We start from the raw sequence: 19,100 nt of genomic DNA on the forward strand, positions 1-19,100 counted from the left end.
CTACTATCAATGAATATATGGACACCCAAATTAAAATGCATACCATTTATAGTCACTCAAAAGAAAGCAAAATACTTAGGCATAAATCTGACAAAACATGTATAGGACTTGTATGCTACAAACTACAAAGACACTAATGAGAGAAATCAAAGATGATCTAAATAAATAGAGACATACCATGTTCATAGATTGAAAACCTCAGCATAGTAAAGATTAATTCTTCCCAAACTGATATGCTGGTTTAATGCAATTCCTACCAAAATTTCAGTAAGACTTTTTGTAGATATGGACAAAATTATTCTAAAATTTATATGTAAATGCAAAGGGATTACATTAGCTAAAATGATGGAAATAGAAGAATAAAATGGGAGGAATCAGTCCACCCAATTTTAAGACTTAATGTATAGCTACAGAATTCAGCACTGTGTGATATTTGGTAAGAGATATACATAGAATAGAGAACACAGAAATAAGCCTGAAGTATATACTGAATTGACATATGACAAAGATGCAGCAGGAATTCCATGGAAGAAAGATAGTTTTTTTCAACAAATGGTGCTATAATTGGATATCCACAGGAGATAAAAAAAAAAAGCTTGATTCAAGTTTCACATTTTACACAAAAATTAACTCAAAATGGACTTACAAGTATAATGTAAGACTATAAAACTTCTAGAAAAAATAGGAGAAAAGGTGGAGTGGGGTTGGGAGGGAAGTGACTGTGGTTATATAAAGGTAACATGAGGGAACCTTGTGATGATGGAAATATTCTATATCCTGGCTGCATCAACATCAGTAATATTCTACTATAATTTTACAAGATGTTACCATTGGGGGAAACTGGATTATACACAGATCTGTTTGTATTGTTTTCTTGTGACTTTTGGTGAATCTACCATAATTGCAAAATAAAATGTTTAATTAAAGTAACTATTTAAAAATTGCATTCCATATGCCAGCAAATAGCAGTTCATAAATAGAATTATTAAAAAGATAAGAATCACAATGCACCAGAAAATGAGGAATGCCTGGGAACTAATCTAATGAAAGATATGTAAGCCCTTGCTGAAGAAAATTATAAAAATTGCTGAAATATATTAAATAAGGCCTGAATAACGCAGCAATATATCATATCTATTAAAATGGTAGGCTTAATAGACGTCAATTCTCCCCAAATTTATCTACAAATTTAATATAGTATCAAATTTTCAAGTCTTTTTTCTTTTTAGATTTAAGCTTATCCTTAAATATTTATCAAAAGCAAAAGGCCTCAAATAAATAAGTGCATCTAAATAAACACTAGGAAGGAGATATTTTCATACAAGAGAACAATACTTGTTTTAAAATATAGTGATTAAGACAATGGCTTATTGGCATAAAAATCTTAAAAACTGACCAAATGGAATAGAATAGAGAGCCTAGAAACAACCCCATGTTCATAAGAGGAAATCTGAATTGTTCCAAAACTAGTACTTTTGATCTGTGGGGAAAGAGACACTTTTCAACAGAGGGCACTGGAACAATGGGCTAACTGTATGAAAAAAAATGATAATGTACCCCTATACCTCACAGACATCAATTCCAGGTATACTAAAAATATAAACACAAAAGGCAAAACTCTAAGATGTTTAGAAGACAGCAAAAAAGAATAGACATTATAAAATAATGTTTATTACTTTAGGAAATGGTAACAATTTTTAATAAGACACAAAAGCATAAAGTATAAAGGAAAGGATTGATAAATCCCACATTAAAGTTAGGAACTTCTACTCATCGATTAAAAGAGTAAAAATGACAAATTAAAAGCTGGGAGAAAATAGGGAAAAACTGAGAAAAGAAGGAAGAAGACTAGCAAGCCAAAAGAAAAATAGAAAAAGTTTGAATGATCATATCACATAAAAGATTCTATAAAATATGAAAAAAGTTTTATATATGTACAACGTTATTAGTAATCAGGGAAATGCAAGTTACAACTAAAATTAGAACAATTACATTGCCCCGAGATTGGAAAAAGTTTAAAATCTGATGTTATCAAGGATTGATGAGGATGCAAAGGAACAAAGAAACTTACACCTGCTGATGGAAGGGTAGATTGGTATAACCACTTAAGAAAATAATTTGGCTTTATCTAGTATAAATGAAAATTCCCATACCCTTTGACTCACCATTTACTCACCTAGATTTATACTCTGCTGATCTTGCACAGATGCCGCTGGAGGTATGTACAAGAATGCCCATAGAAGTATAGTCTCTAATTTAAAGTAGGGGAGGGGAAAGGGGAAATATCTCAAATGTCCACCAATAGTAGAATGGATAAATTGAGTGGCTTTCACACAATGGAAAACTCTAGAGCAGAGAAAAATCAATGAACTACAACAAAATGAAATAATATGAATGAGTTCTTGGAACATAATATTGAATAACATAAACAAATTTACCAAAGAGGAATCACAGTGCAATTGCATTTATATCATGTTCACAAAAAAGAAGAACTGAGACTTCCAATTCCAGGACAAGATGGTAGAGACTGACTTTCCTCCTCTTTGCTAAATACAACTAAATACCCTGGAAATTATTTAATAGACAACAATATAAGGATTCTGAAAGTCAGAATGAACTGGTTAGGGACCTCAGGACTTGAGAAACAACAATAGGGTGAGTTCCCTGGATTTTCTTTCTATCTACTATCTACCCCAAACTAGAGGCTGGAGAGGCCCGCAACCCAGAACTGCCAATAGGCAAAGCCAAAAACAAACAAACAAACAAGAGAAGCCTGTTCTCTGCAGCCTGGCTAAAACACCAGGAAAGGGGGAAGACCAGTAAAGACCTAGTGGGGAATCCCAGCCTCTGTTCCACAATGAGGGTGCCAAGATGTGGTCTGATATGTCTACTTTAGCAGCAGCAAAATCCTAGGTTAACTCAGCCTCACTCTATCACTGGGGCACTGGCAAGTGGTCCAGTTCACCTTCAGGTACAGCATCAGCTGAGTTCTTCATTTTTTTCTGCTCTCCACCTAGTAGGAAAAGAGGCCCAAGCCCTGCAGGCTTTTTCTGTTCCCAAACCTAAGCAGCAGATGGTCACCCAGTGGTACCAGGCAGCCCAGGAAAGGTCTTTTCACCCCAGTAGGCAGAACTGCAGAGATTGAGCAAGGGCACTGGTAGTACCAGAAAAATGAAGCATATCAGAATAGCACTGCAAGGGCTCTGAACACTGAAATGTCATTATAACAAAAGCTCATAAGAGTAGGCTAGAACTACATGCTAATCCTAAACAGAGTGGCTGCCTACTAAAACAAAAGATCTAAGTCAGATGAAGAGTCTCCTCACATAATAATCAAAATGTCCAAGACACAATTGAGTCACTTATAATGTCAAGAACTGAGAATTCACAAGTCAAATGAGAAAAGACAAACTAAAATAAACACAAATAAATCAACAACTAGACACATCATAATTAAACTTCTGAAAACTAAAGACAAAGAGAAATTTTTTTTAAATAACAAAAAGATGACACATTACCTATAAAGAAAAAAAAAAAGAACACCAATTCAAATGACAGCAGATTTCACATCTGAAAACATGAAGGTCAGAAGTCAGGACACATTTTTTTAAGCACAAAGAAATTCATGTCAACCATAAATCCTATATCTATTGAAACTACCCTTCAGGAATGATGGAAAATAAAGATATTCTCAGGTAAAAAACAACAACAACAAAAAAAAACACAAAGAATTAATTGCTAACAGGCCTACCCTTAAAGAATGGCTAAAGGAAAATACAAAGAAAATGATAAAATGTCTGGAACCTTTGGAAAGGAAAGAAGAACAATAGAATGAGTAAAAATATAAGTAAACATAATAGATCATCTTTCCCTTTATGAGTTTTTTTACTTATATTTTATGGGTGGGGCAAAAGTTATAACAACACCTAATGAGGTATTCAATAGATACAGAGAAAGTACTTAAAACAATAATATTTAAGAAATGAGAAGAGTAAAGGGATCTAAATATAAGTAAGACTTCTACACTTTATCTGAAGTAGTAAAATGTCAGTACCAATAGGCTGTGTAATAAGTTATGTGCATATATGGTAATATATACAGCAACCACTATGAAAACTATAAAAAGTGATATACTCAAAAGCATAATAAATAAATCAAAGTGGAACTCTTTAAAATGCTCAAGGATTACACAGGATGGCAAAAGAAAATACGTGGAGGAACAAGAAATAAAGGGAACAAACAGGAAACAAATAATAAAATGACAGACTTAAGTTCTAACATACAAGTTATTACTTTAAATATAAATTGCTTAAATACACCAGTTAAAATACAGAGACTAGGCCGGGCGCAGTGGCTCACACCTGTAATCCCAGCACTTTGGGAGGCAGAGGTGGGTGGATCACGAGGTCAGGAGTTCAAGACCAGCCTGGCCAAGATGGTGAAACCCCATCTCTACTAAAAATACAAAAATTAGCCAGGCATGGTGGCAGGTGCCTGTAATTCCAGCTACTCGGAAGGCTGAGGCAGAGAATTGCTTGCACCCGGGAGGTGGAGGTTGCAGTGAGCTGAGATTGCATCACTGCACTCCAGCCTGGGTGACAGAGCAAGACTCCATCTCAAAATAAATAAATAAATAAATAAATAAATAATAAAATAAAATAAATAAAATTTAAAAAATATAGAGACTGGTAGAGTGAATAAAAATTTCTAAATGACCCAATTATATGCCATCCATAAGAAACTCACTTGAAACATAACAAGTAGGTTGAAAGTAAAAGGATAAAATATAGACACCATGTAAATGCTAATCAAAAATAAGTGGAACTAAATAATACAACATTCAGATATACAAACAGGTAATGATAAAGTATAAAGAAAAGCAAGAGAATAATATATCCAAAATTAAGTGGTTACCTTAGAGAGGAGTGAGAATGGAAAGGCATCAGGTAGGAACATTCAAATAATCTCAAAGTTAATGGTAAGGTTTGTTTCTTAAACTTGATAATTGACACACAGGGGTATAGGGCATCTTTATTTTTTAGAGTGTGTATACATCTTATAAATTCATTTTTATATGTTCAATATTTAATAAAATACTTTGAAGATCTTAAAATAATAAACTGTGATGTATAGTATCTCATGCAGCCTTAAACCTTTTTTCAGGCATTCTTCTAAACTGGGGGTGGAAACACAAATTGATACAGTAAATTCCTCCTACCTGCAGCTAGTTGCCATTCTTCAGGGGAATATATAAGTTTCTTAATTGTTTTTTGTTTCAAGTAGGGATGGTGGAAACTAAGGGTGCAGGAGAAGAGGAGGATCAGGAAAAGGTTTACGGTGGATGTTCCACTGAAGCTGAGCCTTAGAGGATAACTAAGATTTGGGTTCATAAAGATGAGAGTGAGGAAGATATTCCAGGCAGAGAGAGCCACAAGGGCAAAGGCTTGGAGGCAGTAACCAGTGGGTTATATGTGAAGAACAGGGAGAAGCCTACATGGGTTGTAATGTACAAATAAAGGGCCATATTGAGAAATAGAGTTGGAAAGGTAGATGGTTTACTACTTCTTCCCAGTTTCCTTTTTTATTTATTTATTTATTTATTTTTGAGATGGAGTCTCCCTCTGTCACCCAGGCTGGAGTGCAATGGTGCGATCTCGGCTCACTACAACCTCCACTTCCCGGGTTCAAGCAGTTCTCCCTGCCTCAGCCTCCTGAGTAGCTGGGATTACAGGCACCTACCACCAGGCCTGGCTAATTTTTGTGTATTTAGTACAGACAGGGTTTCGCCATGTTGGCCAGGCTGGTCTCGAACCCCTGACCTCAGATGATCCACCCGCCTCAGCCTCCCAAAGTGTTGTAATTACAGGCATGAGCCACTGCTCCTGGCCTTATTCTCCTCTTCTTTTCTACCTAACTCCTTTTCACAAACCAAATGATGTTCTGTCAGAGCTAATGAAATTCAAAAGGCCAACTCCTAAAACTAGCTTTCAGGAATAGTACAAAATGTCTTCTGGCAATAAAAACAGCAACTAGAAATCACATGGAATTGGGGAGACAGTCAGCAAGTGAAGATTAATCATACCTGTGGGCAGCCCCTCCTTGCTTCCTGCACATGGGCCACCCCTGCCTCCCTCCTCATCCTCCCACACACTCAGGGGATACAGCTGGCTCTGTGAGAGTCCTAGAGCCCCAAGCTTCCCTCTCAGTGGCTGCTCTCAGCATCCATAAGTCGCTCTTCTGTGGCAGGAAGAGGCAGGCAGCCAAAAGATTGGGTTTCCCGCTTGCCAAGAAGGCCCAGGCCCCAAAGCCACAGGCTGAGTTGCTCACAGGCAGCAAAGCAAAGGCTTTTGTCTGCTGAAGGAAGGCCTTGACCACCTTTTCTCCAACCACAGCACATGCCAGAGATTCAGACGACTGATCTGACCTCATCAAATCCTGAGTCATGCTATATGAGTGGTGACACTGTCTGACCAATTACTTTGAATTTTTAAAGAAAGCAAGATTTCCCACTCTGTGGAGGTCATTCTCATGTGGATAAAGCATTTCACATCTTTTTAGGAGGGCAGCTCTGAAGTGGGGACCTCCCACACATTCGGTCTCATCTGCTGCTGTCCTTCTTCCAGATCTAGTGCCCTGTAACTCCATATCCCACCCAATGGGGTTGCCCAAAGCAATATCCAGTGTAAAGCCATGTGTTGACTCAAATAAACAAATGCAAGTTTGGGCCATGTGAATAGACTTTCTGCCTTAAGGGTGGTCTCATTATACCCATTTATGGGTATAATGCCACTCCTTTCACAAACATTTATAGAGCCATTATTATGTGCCGTTCCCGGTCTCATTCAGTTCTGTGCTCCACCGTGTCGTAAAAAGAGTACCGGCTCCAGAGTGAGTAAACATGGGGTTCCAGGTCTACTTTGTGACCTGCTAACATTCAACTGGAGAGAAACTGAGAAATGGGAGGCATCAGACTCCATCGGGAGAGATTGTGCCCCTGATACAGTTTAGATGTTTGTCTCCTCCAAATCTCATGCTGAAAGGTGATCCCCAGTGTTGGATGTGGGGCCTAGTGGGAGGTGTTTGGGTCACTGGGGGCAGATTCCTCATGAATGGCTTTGTGCTCTTTTTGCGGTCATGAGTTCACATGAGATCTGGTTGTTAAAAAGAGTCTGGGACCTCCCCTCTCTCTCTTGCTCCCTCTCTTGCCACGTGACACAACTGCTCCCCCTTTGTCTTCCATCATGAGTAAAATCTTCCTGAGGCCTCACCAGAAGCCGAGTAGATGCTGGTCCCATGCTTGTATAGCTTGCAGAATGGTGAGCCAAATAAACCCCTTTTTCTTTTAAAATTACCCAGTCTCAGGTATTCCTTTATAGAAATGCAAAATGGACTAACACAGCCCCCAACCTTATATTTTCTCTGGGTCTATGCTATCAGTGCAGAATCACACCACTGGTATGCACAGTTCAAGGCTGGAGGGGTGCCAGGGTAGCTGTTTACTGGGCATGGGCGCAGTGATTAGAGAACTACAGGTGTTCACATACATGCATTTATGGCCCCTACTGGTGATGAACAGTGCTGAGAGCGGTACAAGAAAAGGGATCCTAGCTGGCAGCCAGGAGCCATGACATGGCTCTTCCTACACCATCACCTTCCACTGCAAAACTCTGAGGAGTCCAAGAAATCAGTTGAACTTGGCCATCCAAGTTCTTACAAAGGTATATTTGTCAAGGTAGGAAGGTAGAACATGTATTTTTAACATATTTTACCTTGACTTGTAACTTTTTAGACACTTAACATGTAGATCTCATGTGTACTTTCACTCCAGGGCCTATCTGTGTTAGAGGCAGCCTGCTGCAGGCAGAAAGGAAGTGATCTTACTGAGAAACACATAAATGCAGGAAGGAATGAAAAATGATGGAAAACGTAAACATGTAAATTAATGTACATGAATATTGACTCTATAGAATAATAATGATATAGTCTGGAGTTTTAAATATATGTAGAATTAAAATGCATGACAATACCAAAAAGTGGGCAAGTATAAATGGAGTTGTGTGTCTGAAGGTTTTAGCATTATTTGAGAACTAGTAAAAAGTACAAATTTATATAAGACTAATATATTAAGACTGTATGTTATATTTTAATGATTAAAAAAGTAAAAAAAATTATAGCTAACAAGCTAATCATAGGGGAAATGGAGTAATAAAACTTATGTTAGTCCAAAAGAGGGCAAGAAGAGAGAGAAAACAGAATATAAAACACTTGAGACAATTAGACACCAAATAATAAGAGAGTACACATAGATCTAAACACATCTGAAATGATATTAAATGTAAATAGTGTAAACACCTACAATTATAAAGACAAAGACTGAAGGAAGAACAACATAATTATATGATGCTTGCATGTGATATACTTTAAATATGTGAACACAGATTGAAGATAAAGGAGGAAAAAAGATATACCATACAACCACTCACCAAAAGATAGTGGTGAAGCTATACTAGTAACAGACAATTTTTTCAGGAAAAAACCAGCACTAGTCAAAAGAATATTTCAAAATTGTAAGAGCATTTATCAACAAAGAAAACATAAAAAGTTATAAAGGTCTGTGCATATAAAGTATAGCTTCAAAACATATAAGGCAAAAATTGACAGAACTAAAAGGAGAAACAGACCAATCTACAATAATAATGAGAGGCTTTAACATGCTTCTTTCAGTAAATAATTGAGAGCTGGAATTGATAAAAAAGACTGGGAAAATAGCTAACAAGCTATTCATAGGGGAAATGGGTAGAAAAATATCTTCTCTATTTAACTATTCATGCAAATTAATGGTTATTGTGGAATTTGACCTAATAGACAAATATAGAAGATGGCACTCAACAAATATATATGTATATACAGATATATATATGTATACACATACACAGACATATATACACATTTTGTGTGTGTATATATGTGTGTGTGTATATATACATGTATATATATTCTCAACAAATTTCCAGTGATTAAAATCACTCACAATACATTCTCTTCTTTAACTATGGAACAATTAGTCTAGGAATCAATCAAGACACACACACACACACACACACACACATACACACACAGAAAGAGAAGACATATGTATCAATATTAGGAATGAAAAATGAACATCACTATGGTTTTTACCAATGCCTAAAAAATAACAAGTATACACACACATGCAAATCAATATAAGTAAAGCTGAGAAAATGTGAGTAACATTAATGGTTTGTATCAAAATCAATATGCTGGTTGTGCTACTGTACTAGAGTTATGCAAAATGTTACTTTTGGGGAAAACTGGGAAAAGGTACAAAGGATCTTTCTATTATTCTTTATAACTTTATGTAAATCTACAACAATCTCAAAATTTGAGTAAAAATATAAGATTTTTATTAACAACTTCATGCTAATAAATTTGGAAATTCAGATGAAACAAATTCTCAGAAGAAAAATGCATCTTACCAACACTGATATCAAAAGAAGTTGAAAATTTGTATAGTTCTATTTCTACTAAATAAATACAATGATAATTTAAAACCTTTCCAAAAAGAAATCTCTAGTCCCAGATGGCTCATAGGTGAATTCTTCAACCATTTTTAAAAAGTATAGCACCAATGTAAGTCAAAGTATTCCAGAAAATGGAAAAGAGAAAGTATTTCCTAACTCATTTCATGAGGTCAAAATACCCATAGTTTGGATACCAGATCAAAACATTACCAGAAAGGAAAGTTTTAGGTTATCTCTCTCATAAACACAAGTGGCAACAATTACTAACAAAATATTAGCATATCAAATCCAGAGTTATATTAAAAGGACAATACTTCATAGCTAAATTGAGTTTATTCCAGGAAGACAAAGTTGTTTCAACATTCAAAAAAGTCAATTGGTGCAATTCACTACATGAAAAAGTAAAGTATAAAACTCCATACGAGCATCTCAATAAATGCAGAAAAAAATCATTTCACAAAATTCAACAATTCATGTGGGGGGGGGGGGGGGGGGGGGGGGGGCAAAATAAAACCTCTGCCAATTGTGAACAGAGGCAAACTTCCTTAATCCAATGAAGGGTAGCTACAAAAAAAACTGCAGCAAACATCATATGTACTGACGTAGTAATAATGAAACTTTCCCCTTGAGATTAGGAATGAGACAAGGATGCCTGTTATCACCACTTCTATTCAACATTGCACTGTAGGCCCTAGCCTGTAAAATAAAGGGGAAAAAAGTATAAAAATTGGAAGGGGAGAAATAGAGCTCCGCTTATTCAGAAATGGTAGGTAATGATTGGGTATGCTGAAAAATCAACAACAACAAAAAATCTCCAACCAAACTTTGCAGAAATACATCATGTAAAGGGATTGGAATATCAAGTACTGTAAAGATGTTAGTCTTCTTCAGATTGATCTATAAAGCCAATGCAATTCCAATAAAAATTCCAATGGAAAAACCAAGTCTAGTTTTAAGAACAAATGTGGAGGACTTACATGACCAAATATCATAAAGCTTATTAGAAAGCTTCAGTAAATTGAACTGTGCAAAAATAGGAAAAATAAAAGACTAATGGATCAGAATAGAGAAACCAGAAATAAATCTATACATATGTGATCCTCGACTTATAAAAGAGATGACACTGCTATGCAGTGGGGTGATGACAGGATTTCCAAAAAATGGTGTTGACTTCATTGGATATTCATGTAGGAAAAAAGTTAGCAGCTAACTCACAACATATACAAAAATTTATTTAATGTGAATTAAAGATCCAATTGTGAAACATAAAACAACCAAGCTTCTAGAAAAAATATGAGGAAATATCTTTATGACCCTGGGGTAGGCTGAGCACAGTGGCTCACTCTTGTAATCCCAGCACTGTGGGAGGCCAAGGTGAGTAGATTGCTTGAATGCAGAAGTTTGAGAACAGCCTGGGCAACATGGTGAAACCCTACCTCTACAAAAAATACAAAAATTAGCCAGGCATGGTGGCATGCGCCTGTGGTCCCAACTACTCAGGAGGCTGAAAGGGGGCATCACTTGAGCCTGGGAGGTTGAGGTTGTGGTGAGCCCGTGTTCATGCCATTGCATCCCAGTCTGGGTGACAAAGCAAGACCCTGTCGTGAGAGAGAGAGAGAGAGAGAGAGACCGACCTTGGGGTAGATCTCCCCTTCCCTCCCCTCCCCTCTTCTCTTCTGCTCTCCTCTCCTCTCCTTTCCTGCCCACCTGCTTGCCTTCCTTTTTTCAGAGACAAGGTATTGTTATGCTATGTTGCTATGTTATGTTATTGTTATATTATGTTATATTGTTATGTTGGCCAGGCTGGTCTCAAAACCTCCTTGGGTTCAAGGGATCCACCTATCTCAGCCTCCCAAAATTCTGGGATCACAGGCGTGAGCCACTGTGCCAAGCCAGAAAATGATTTATTTGTGAATCTGGGGCCGGGTTTGACTTCTGAGATGTAGGAGTGATCCCTCTCACTCCTGCCTCCAGCTTTCTCTCCCCTTCCTCCACTGTCTCCCTCTGCATTTTCACCTCCATCTTCACCTGCACCCCCCATGCTCTGATGCCCTTTAACTCTCCAGGGAATCCTACCTTTGTCCGCCACCCATGTATACTGAGCCTCCTGGAGAGGTAGGCAGGAGAGTCAGCTTGACCAGAGCTCATTTGCTCATTTCTAAGATTGCTTAGATTTCACAGAAATCTTAGCTGTACCCATTCCTTCTAGGGAAGCTCCATAACGAAGGGTGTAAATCCTATTATTGTGGAATGTTCTAGGGAAACGAAAGGTAACCTAGAAGTCTCTTTGTAGGATATAATTCCCCCACTACTCATTCTCTGGATGAGACCTTTCCTTAAGAAAACGGAGCAAGGAACGCCATTCAGGTTGGGGAAGAGATAAGGGACAGGATTAACTATGCTTACACCTGCCCCCTTCTCTAGACTGCAAGTTCCCTGAGGGTATAATATCAAATCTATTTCTTTATCTCCAGAGGATAGCTCATAACAGGTCCCTGCCAATGTCTGAAGAAAGAGAAAGAAATAAGGAAGAAAGGAGAAGGAAGAGAGGAAAGAGGAGAGGGAGAGTTTAAGCTTTCATTCCCTCTAACTGAGCTGCCTTCCATTTGGCCTTAACATCCTACTTAAAGAGCATTTAAAAATACTCTTCCCATTTGCAAACAGACAGGGGCTGGAGTAGCCAGTGAGTCCCTGTATTCCTTGTTTCAAAGTTCTAAGTCTGATAACTTGTATTTGCTTTTGTTTGTTAACTTAGGAAGCCTGCCTTTTGACATTCTTCCATTTGAATTCATCTCCAGGGGTGTAGAAGCTCCCCCAGAACAAACAGCCCTAATCAGTACTTTAATGCACAACACAGATTCAAATGCTTAATTAGTTTGGATTCTTCATGCCCATGCCCCGCTTTGGCACATCCTGGGGCATTAATTTACCCAGTCTTTTCTGGGCCAAACACAACCCATCCAATAAGGCTTTAAAAAAAAAAAAAAGTTGGCTGTTTATATAACTTCCTCTTCTTTAATTTTTATATTAGGCGTTTCCAGAGGAGAGGCTAACGTCACAGGGCCTCATTCCAGATGTTGTTTTGAAATCAGTGTAACCATGGCATTGCTGGAGACTGCAGAGTTCATCTGGGCCAACTGAGTCACGCCTGGGTGCAGGGCCACTCTGGCGAGGGGAGACAGGGAGAGAGGCAGACAGGGCATGGACTAGAGTGTCCCTGTGAGAAGGGAGAAGTGAGTAGGTGTGGGCTATTGAGTACTCTGAGCTTCTCCAGAAAGGATATGAGGACCTGCTGTTGCCTTTGGCCTTGCCGACTTGGCACCTTTGATTGCAGGACTTGCTTAGACAACTGAAACCCTCCCTTGCTTAGAATTCACTCTCGGATCTTTAAGGATCACCTGTGCTCCTTAAAAAAAAAAGAACAAGAGAGCTCAGGTTCTGAATTAGACAATGCTCCTCTCTGTTGTCCCAGTTCATCCCTGCCTCAAACTTGACTCCGCTGTGCTCATCACCTCTTCTGCCACCCCCAGCAAATTCTCCCAAGCCCCTGTGAGCTCCTGCAAGCCCCTGCAAGCCCATATCCCTCTGTCCATTCCCACCTCTTACCACCATCCAGCCTGGTTTCCTGGAATATCCTGCTTTCAACAGACACCTCCCCCAGGACGCCCCTCCCCACACTGTCTGCCCTCCTCAGTGAACCCATGATTTCCCTGACAAGTCTGTGCCTGCACTTTGGCCACATCAGAAATAAGAATGATCTGGTTTGTCCCTGTCTCCATCATTATCCTCTGAGTACCATCAACTATAACTCTTGCACACTGTCTAGCACATTGAAGAGACTCAATAAATGTGATTGAATTCATTAAGTGCTTAATTCCTCAGAATTAGTGCCCCCATGCTAAAATAGAAATAATCATCATCATAATGTTTATCAAGCAATTACTATGTGCAGTGTTCTGTTTTAGGTGAATTTTCTCATGTAAGTGCCTATAATGTTATCCTTATAATATCCATATGAGATATATACTATTTTTAACTTTCTCCATTTAACAGGTGAGAAAACTGAGGCACAGAGAGGTAAAGTGTATTGTCTAGGATTACACAGCTAGTAACTGAGAAAGTCAGACCACAACCTAGGCAGTCAGATTAATGAGCCCACACCCCTAACCCATGTGTCATATTGCTGTTCAGAAATAGCAATACTGCTATTATTATATTAGTATATGTATATTTGATGATATGCATCATTAACATATTCTACTACTTTCCTCCCAAGGTTTGGGGGAAAGGAAGACAATGAGAATGAGAGTCGTGAAAACATTTTTAAAACCAAAATATGGACCGGGTGCGGTGGCTCACGCCCCCAAGCACTTTGGGAGGCCAAGGCAGGCAGATCACTTGAGGTCAGGAGTTTGAAACCAGCTCAGCCAACATAGTGAAACCCCATTTCTACTGAAAATATTTTTAAAATTAGCTGGACGTAGTGGCGGGCTCCTGTAATCCCAGCTACTCTGGAGGCTGAGGCAGGAGAATCGCTTGAACCCAGGAGGCAGAGGTTGCAATGAGCTGAGATCGCACCACTGTACTCCAGCCTGGGCAACAGAGCGAGACACTGTCTCAAAAAAAAAAAAAAAAAAAAAAATGTGGTGCACATGTGAATCACAAACAGATGAAAAGGTGAAGTTTGTTCTTTCCCCTGCCCAGGTCCCTCCCCATGCCCACCCCTTCCCTGTGCCATCTAGCCATTCCCAAGTATCCAACCTCCTGCTGTGGAATAGGTACAAGGACAGAGTGCTAGATGTGCTCACCTGTGCCTGGAGACCCCAGCATAAGCACTCAGACCTCTCCTCTCCTGTCTTTGCAGACGCATGTCCCTTCACCTGGAATTCTCTCCCATCCACCTCTGCTTAGTACAATTGCGCACCCTTAAGAGCACAGCTCACCATTTTCCTGACCATTTTGCCAGCCCGTCCTGTTTTGCATGTTGGGACAGGGCGCCTCCTTCCCCTACTACCCCCAGGTGCTCAGGCTGCAACTTGCAGTTGAAGCTTATGTCTCTCATTCTCTCACATGCTACATCCTTACATCAACAAATCCCTACCTTGGCCATTCTCAGCGCCTCTACCACCACCACCTCAGTCTAAGCCACGTCATTTCTGGCCTGGGTTATTGCTGCAGTCCCCCTCACTGGTCTCCCTACACTCCATTCTCCACTCAGCAGTCAGAGAGCTCCTTTTAAAGCACCAATCTGAGCATGTCACTTTCCTGCTCAAAATCCTCCAATGGCTTCCCATCCTTCGTAGAATAAAATTCCAAGTCCTTGCCACAGCCCTTGTTCTGGTCCCTGGCTGCCACCTCAACTTGGTCTTCCACCATCCTCCTCTTTCGTCTTTACCCCAGGCATACTGGTCTCCTTCATGCTCCCAAGCACACTCTTGCTTCCTGTCTTTGCACATGCTGTTCCCACTGCCTGCAATGCCCTGCTCCAGGTGGTCACGTGATGCACCCCTCCATTCAGGTCCTTGCCAAAATGTCACATCTTTAGAGAAGGCTTTGTGATTACCTTTTCAACAAAAAGCAGTAACCCCTCCTCATCACTTTCTATCCCCTTATCCTGCTTAATATGTCTTCATAGTCCTTCACTATTTAATATATTATATTATATATCAAGTTGTTATTATCTGTATCCCCAAATCAGAATAAAAGTTGCAATAGGGCAAGGACTGAGTCTGTTTTGCTCGCTCCCATGCCTGGCTTAAGTATTTACTGAATGAAGGAAGGAATGACAGCACCCCCAGAGACATGCTGCCTTTTTCCTTTGAGCCTCCCACAGCCCTCCTACACCCCTCTTGTAGTGTATTTTTCACTCTATTTTAAGTAAGTTATTTCAGGGCAGAGACTGGACCCCCACTGTGCCTTGCAGATAATAGGTGCTCAGGAAATACCTATGATATTAAATGGAAGCATGTGAATAATCCATTCTAGGATTCTGCTGAGGTCTTGAAATAATTTTTGAATTTCATTTAGGTGAGCACTAATCTAGATACATTCATAATGTCACTAATACATTTGACTCTCAGTTGGTGGATTGGATTTTTTCACATCATTAACGGCAGCCCGGGAGCCTGGCAAGCCTCCCCCAAACCCACTGGGCTGATGGCTTCTCCTTCTACCCAATTAAGTGAGTGCAGGACATATTAATAGAAGTCACATCATGGGTTATAGAGCAGACTGGGCTGGGTGAGGTTCTTAAGGATGCTGTGGAGTCCTTAAGGCCCTTAACACAAATGTTGTTTATTATGTGTGTTAAATAGTGATTTCCCTCCTGAAGAAGGCAAGCTGTACAGAGGTGACAGACGCCTTTCAAAGGTACTGGAATGCCTTCCCTATTTATATTCATAGACTGGCAGTAGGCTACAGGAGAAATGTCTCTATGTTGGCTCATCACTGAGTTAGCAGCACTGACCCCATGGTTCAGGGCCATTTGGACCCTTGAGAAAACTCACCTTTGATAGAAGCCACAGCACTTGATAGCAAAATATTTTACTCAGTCTAGATTTCTGGTATTCTGCAATCTCCATCTCATTATGATGACAAAAATTGAAATATGATATAACAGAAAGGAAAACATTCTGAATTCTGGCACGTCCCCAAACACTGCTTATTTCCCTCTCCCCTATTGATGGCTCCACTTGCCACCTTCAGCATCTACACCTATGCTGAAAATGGCAGAGGGTACCTGGAAAATGTTCATAGTCAGCATTCAGGGAACAAACTCACTCTTCCAGCACCCCTTACCTTGCTTGCCATAAGGCCTCCTTCTCTGCCCAGGCCCTACAAGTCTGTTTCTATAAGTCTACAAGAAAGATGTGATTTGGCCTGCCTATGGTATGCTCTATAATGCCTGTCTAGAGAAGAGAGCTTCCCAGTGTATTGACTACTGCATCTGGCATTTTCCATCAGGGATCTAGGCTCAGTTTACCTTGGAGTGACATAGTGCTTCCCTGAACCTCTCAAGCAAGAGGGTTAACTGAGCCTGATTCACTCCCATACTCATTGTTATAGTTCCACTGGGCCCTGCCTCAACTTTTTTCTTGCTCTCTTTCAGAATTATAACTCTGCAGCTTCCTGATTTTTGAGTAAATGGATTCAAAGACTTTAATTCACAGCACCAGAAACCAACTGCAGGCTCTTTCAGGCCTGCAAAGCCTGGGCATACCTTCATGAAGAATATCCTCCTACAGGTCTTGCCTCGATCATTCCCAGCTGCTTGGAGTTGAGCAGCCTCAGAGGCCAGTGCTAGATCAGGAATGCTGCTGGGCCCAGCCTCCGATGTGTCTGCCAGCTGCACAGATGAGTGGAAAATTCCCTCCTTGCCCTGGGCCAAGGAAATCTCAAAGGGATCAGGATATTTCTCATCAGGGCTAGAGCCATCGTCACTGGTCTTAGCATTACAGAGCATCAGGGACCTGGAGATGGACCGAAATTTTGCGGATTTTCTGCTCTTTCCAGCGCGGCTGTGCGACTCCATCCTCAAAGAGGAAGTGAAGCTGCCTTTCTTCCTTTCCTGGTCTCTGGCCCTTGGCTGACGGGTGGCCACTGGACAGGGCTTAGCTCCCACTTCATGAGTCCCTAGAGGAAAGAAGAAATGGGAAGAAGCAATGTGACTTGCTGCTGACAAGTGGAGCTGCACACGAGTCCTGGATCTGAGCCACAGGTTCTTGGTGCCCGTGAAGCAGGACAGATGGGCAGATCATCCTTTAAGATCACTGGCCCTTCCAGTGTGCCAGCCAAATGGGGCTCAGTTAACCCAAGCAGTTAACACCCACTCCACTCCCAGTGTCATGGAGACCTAGCCCCAGAGCTTCTCATTCTATAGACAGGGGAACTGAGGTGCAGAGAGGGGAAGTACCAACCCAAGACACTAGCAGAAGAGCCAGTAATAAGTTCCAGGAGACAGTTTAGGGATCATAGAGCCTAGTACTTTGTGAGGTTTTTAAACTTGGAAGCCATTCTTTAAACAAAAGTGTGCGGTGAACTCCAGTCTATAGAGCAGACCAAAGATGGGAAAACCGAAGACTAGGTTCCACTTCCCTGGTCCCCTTGGTAACTCCACCCTTGGTAACTCCCATGGCATCTCCAAAGAAACCCCAGAATCCATGGAGCTGAGTCTGAAGACCACTAATGTCTTATGTCCTCCATTGACAGATGAAAAGCCCAAGGCTAGGAAGGTTGGAAGTCTTACCTAACACTGACCTGCCAGAGTTGACGTGAGCATAAAAGAAGGTGACACTTGGCAAGTGCCTGCCAAAGGGATGAGCACATAACAGGCTCCTGGCAAACATGAGTGCCTTTCTCCAGGCCTAAAGTCAAACACTTGGCCAGAGTCACAGTCAGGCCCAGGGGCTACTGCTTCATCACCTATCCCCACTGGGTCAAATTCTCACAGCCAGAGAGACCAAAGATGGGCTTTCCAGTCAGGCCAACATCCTGGCTCAGCTTTGCCAAGAGGAGCCTCCCATGGATTCAGTTTCCATGAAGCAGGTGGTGAAAGGGGCCCTGATGCTGTATCCTAAAAAGTTCTGACTCAGGCCCAAGCCACAAAAGAGAGGCTGTGGCCGGAACAACAAATTGTGGGATGCTCTTGGCCCATTGGTACTGCTGTTTGTGCACATCCAATATTGAATAAAGAATAGCAGAGACCTAGTAACATTTCATTACATCAAAACCCTTTCACATATCCTCCAAAAAGAGAATTTCTGCCTAAAAGTAGACAGTTTTTCAACACTCAAATTGCACACATTTATTGTTTTCTGTATTAGCTCTTTGATTTTATCAATTTATTCACCAACCATCCCAGTAATCAATAGCTATAAACAAAAATGAATTAATGATTGATTGAAAGTCTACAATATATCATGCACTGTGCTTGATGCTTTAGTATAAATTAATTCGGTTTTGATCCATTTTATCAAGCACCCTCTTGTCAACATGCCTAAGTTTTGTATTCTATGTCCTTCCATCTCAAATGATAGCAAAACTCCAATCACAGACAAATCCAAGCCTCTGCAGAGTTCATGCCTGACTGTGGGTCTCTAAGCCTTGAGGGAGACACTCTCACTCCTGAACAGATTGGTACCATGAAACATTTGTGGCCACCAACTGGGCCTCCAGCTCTGGCCAACAGTAGTACTGTTTCAGTAATCAGCTTGATAATACATTTCCAACAATATCTGTTTGAAAACTTCACTATGGTGTGCCAGGCATTGTTCTCATTGCTTTACTATTTAGTTCTCATAAACTCTCTGGTAGGCCCCATCAATATCCTCATTTTACAGAAGAGATACTAAGGCACAGGGAGGTTAGGTGACTTTCTCAAGATCACACAGCTAGGACTCAGTAAAAGCAGGAATCAAACCAGGCAATCTGGCTCTTAAGCCTGCATGCTTTACCCTGGCTCTACCGTCTCATTGATTACTGCCTTTCTCAGTTTTAGCCTCAGTTCTCTTCCTCTGTGCTGGATCTTTATCCTCAGCACATGAACACACTCAAATCTTT

General features: G+C 40.4%; 1 protein-coding gene across 5 annotated transcripts in view; it reads right to left on the minus strand.

Annotated features, from left to right (window-relative positions):
• IL16 (interleukin 16) overlaps positions 1–19,100 on the minus strand; it is a 108,712-nt gene that overhangs the window by 64,955 nt on the left and 24,657 nt on the right. For 3 of the 5 annotated variants that reach the window (XM_032175578.2, XM_032175577.2, XM_032175579.2), the window contains exon 2: positions 16,762–17,174. In XM_032175578.2, coding sequence (XP_032031469.1) covers positions 16,762–17,073 — 312 coding nt within the window. In that variant the 5' untranslated portion in view covers positions 17,074–17,174. Of the gene's footprint in view, positions 1–16,761; positions 17,175–19,100 lie in introns of those variants that run through there. The other 2 variants (XM_032175581.2, XM_032175582.2) reach the window with 2 other exon arrangements.

The sequence above is a fragment of the Hylobates moloch genome, unplaced genomic scaffold (genome assembly GCF_009828535.3).
Source record: "Hylobates moloch isolate HMO894 unplaced genomic scaffold, HMol_V3 SCAFFOLD_14, whole genome shotgun sequence".
In the NCBI taxonomy this organism is placed as follows: domain Eukaryota; kingdom Metazoa; phylum Chordata; class Mammalia; order Primates; family Hylobatidae; genus Hylobates; species Hylobates moloch.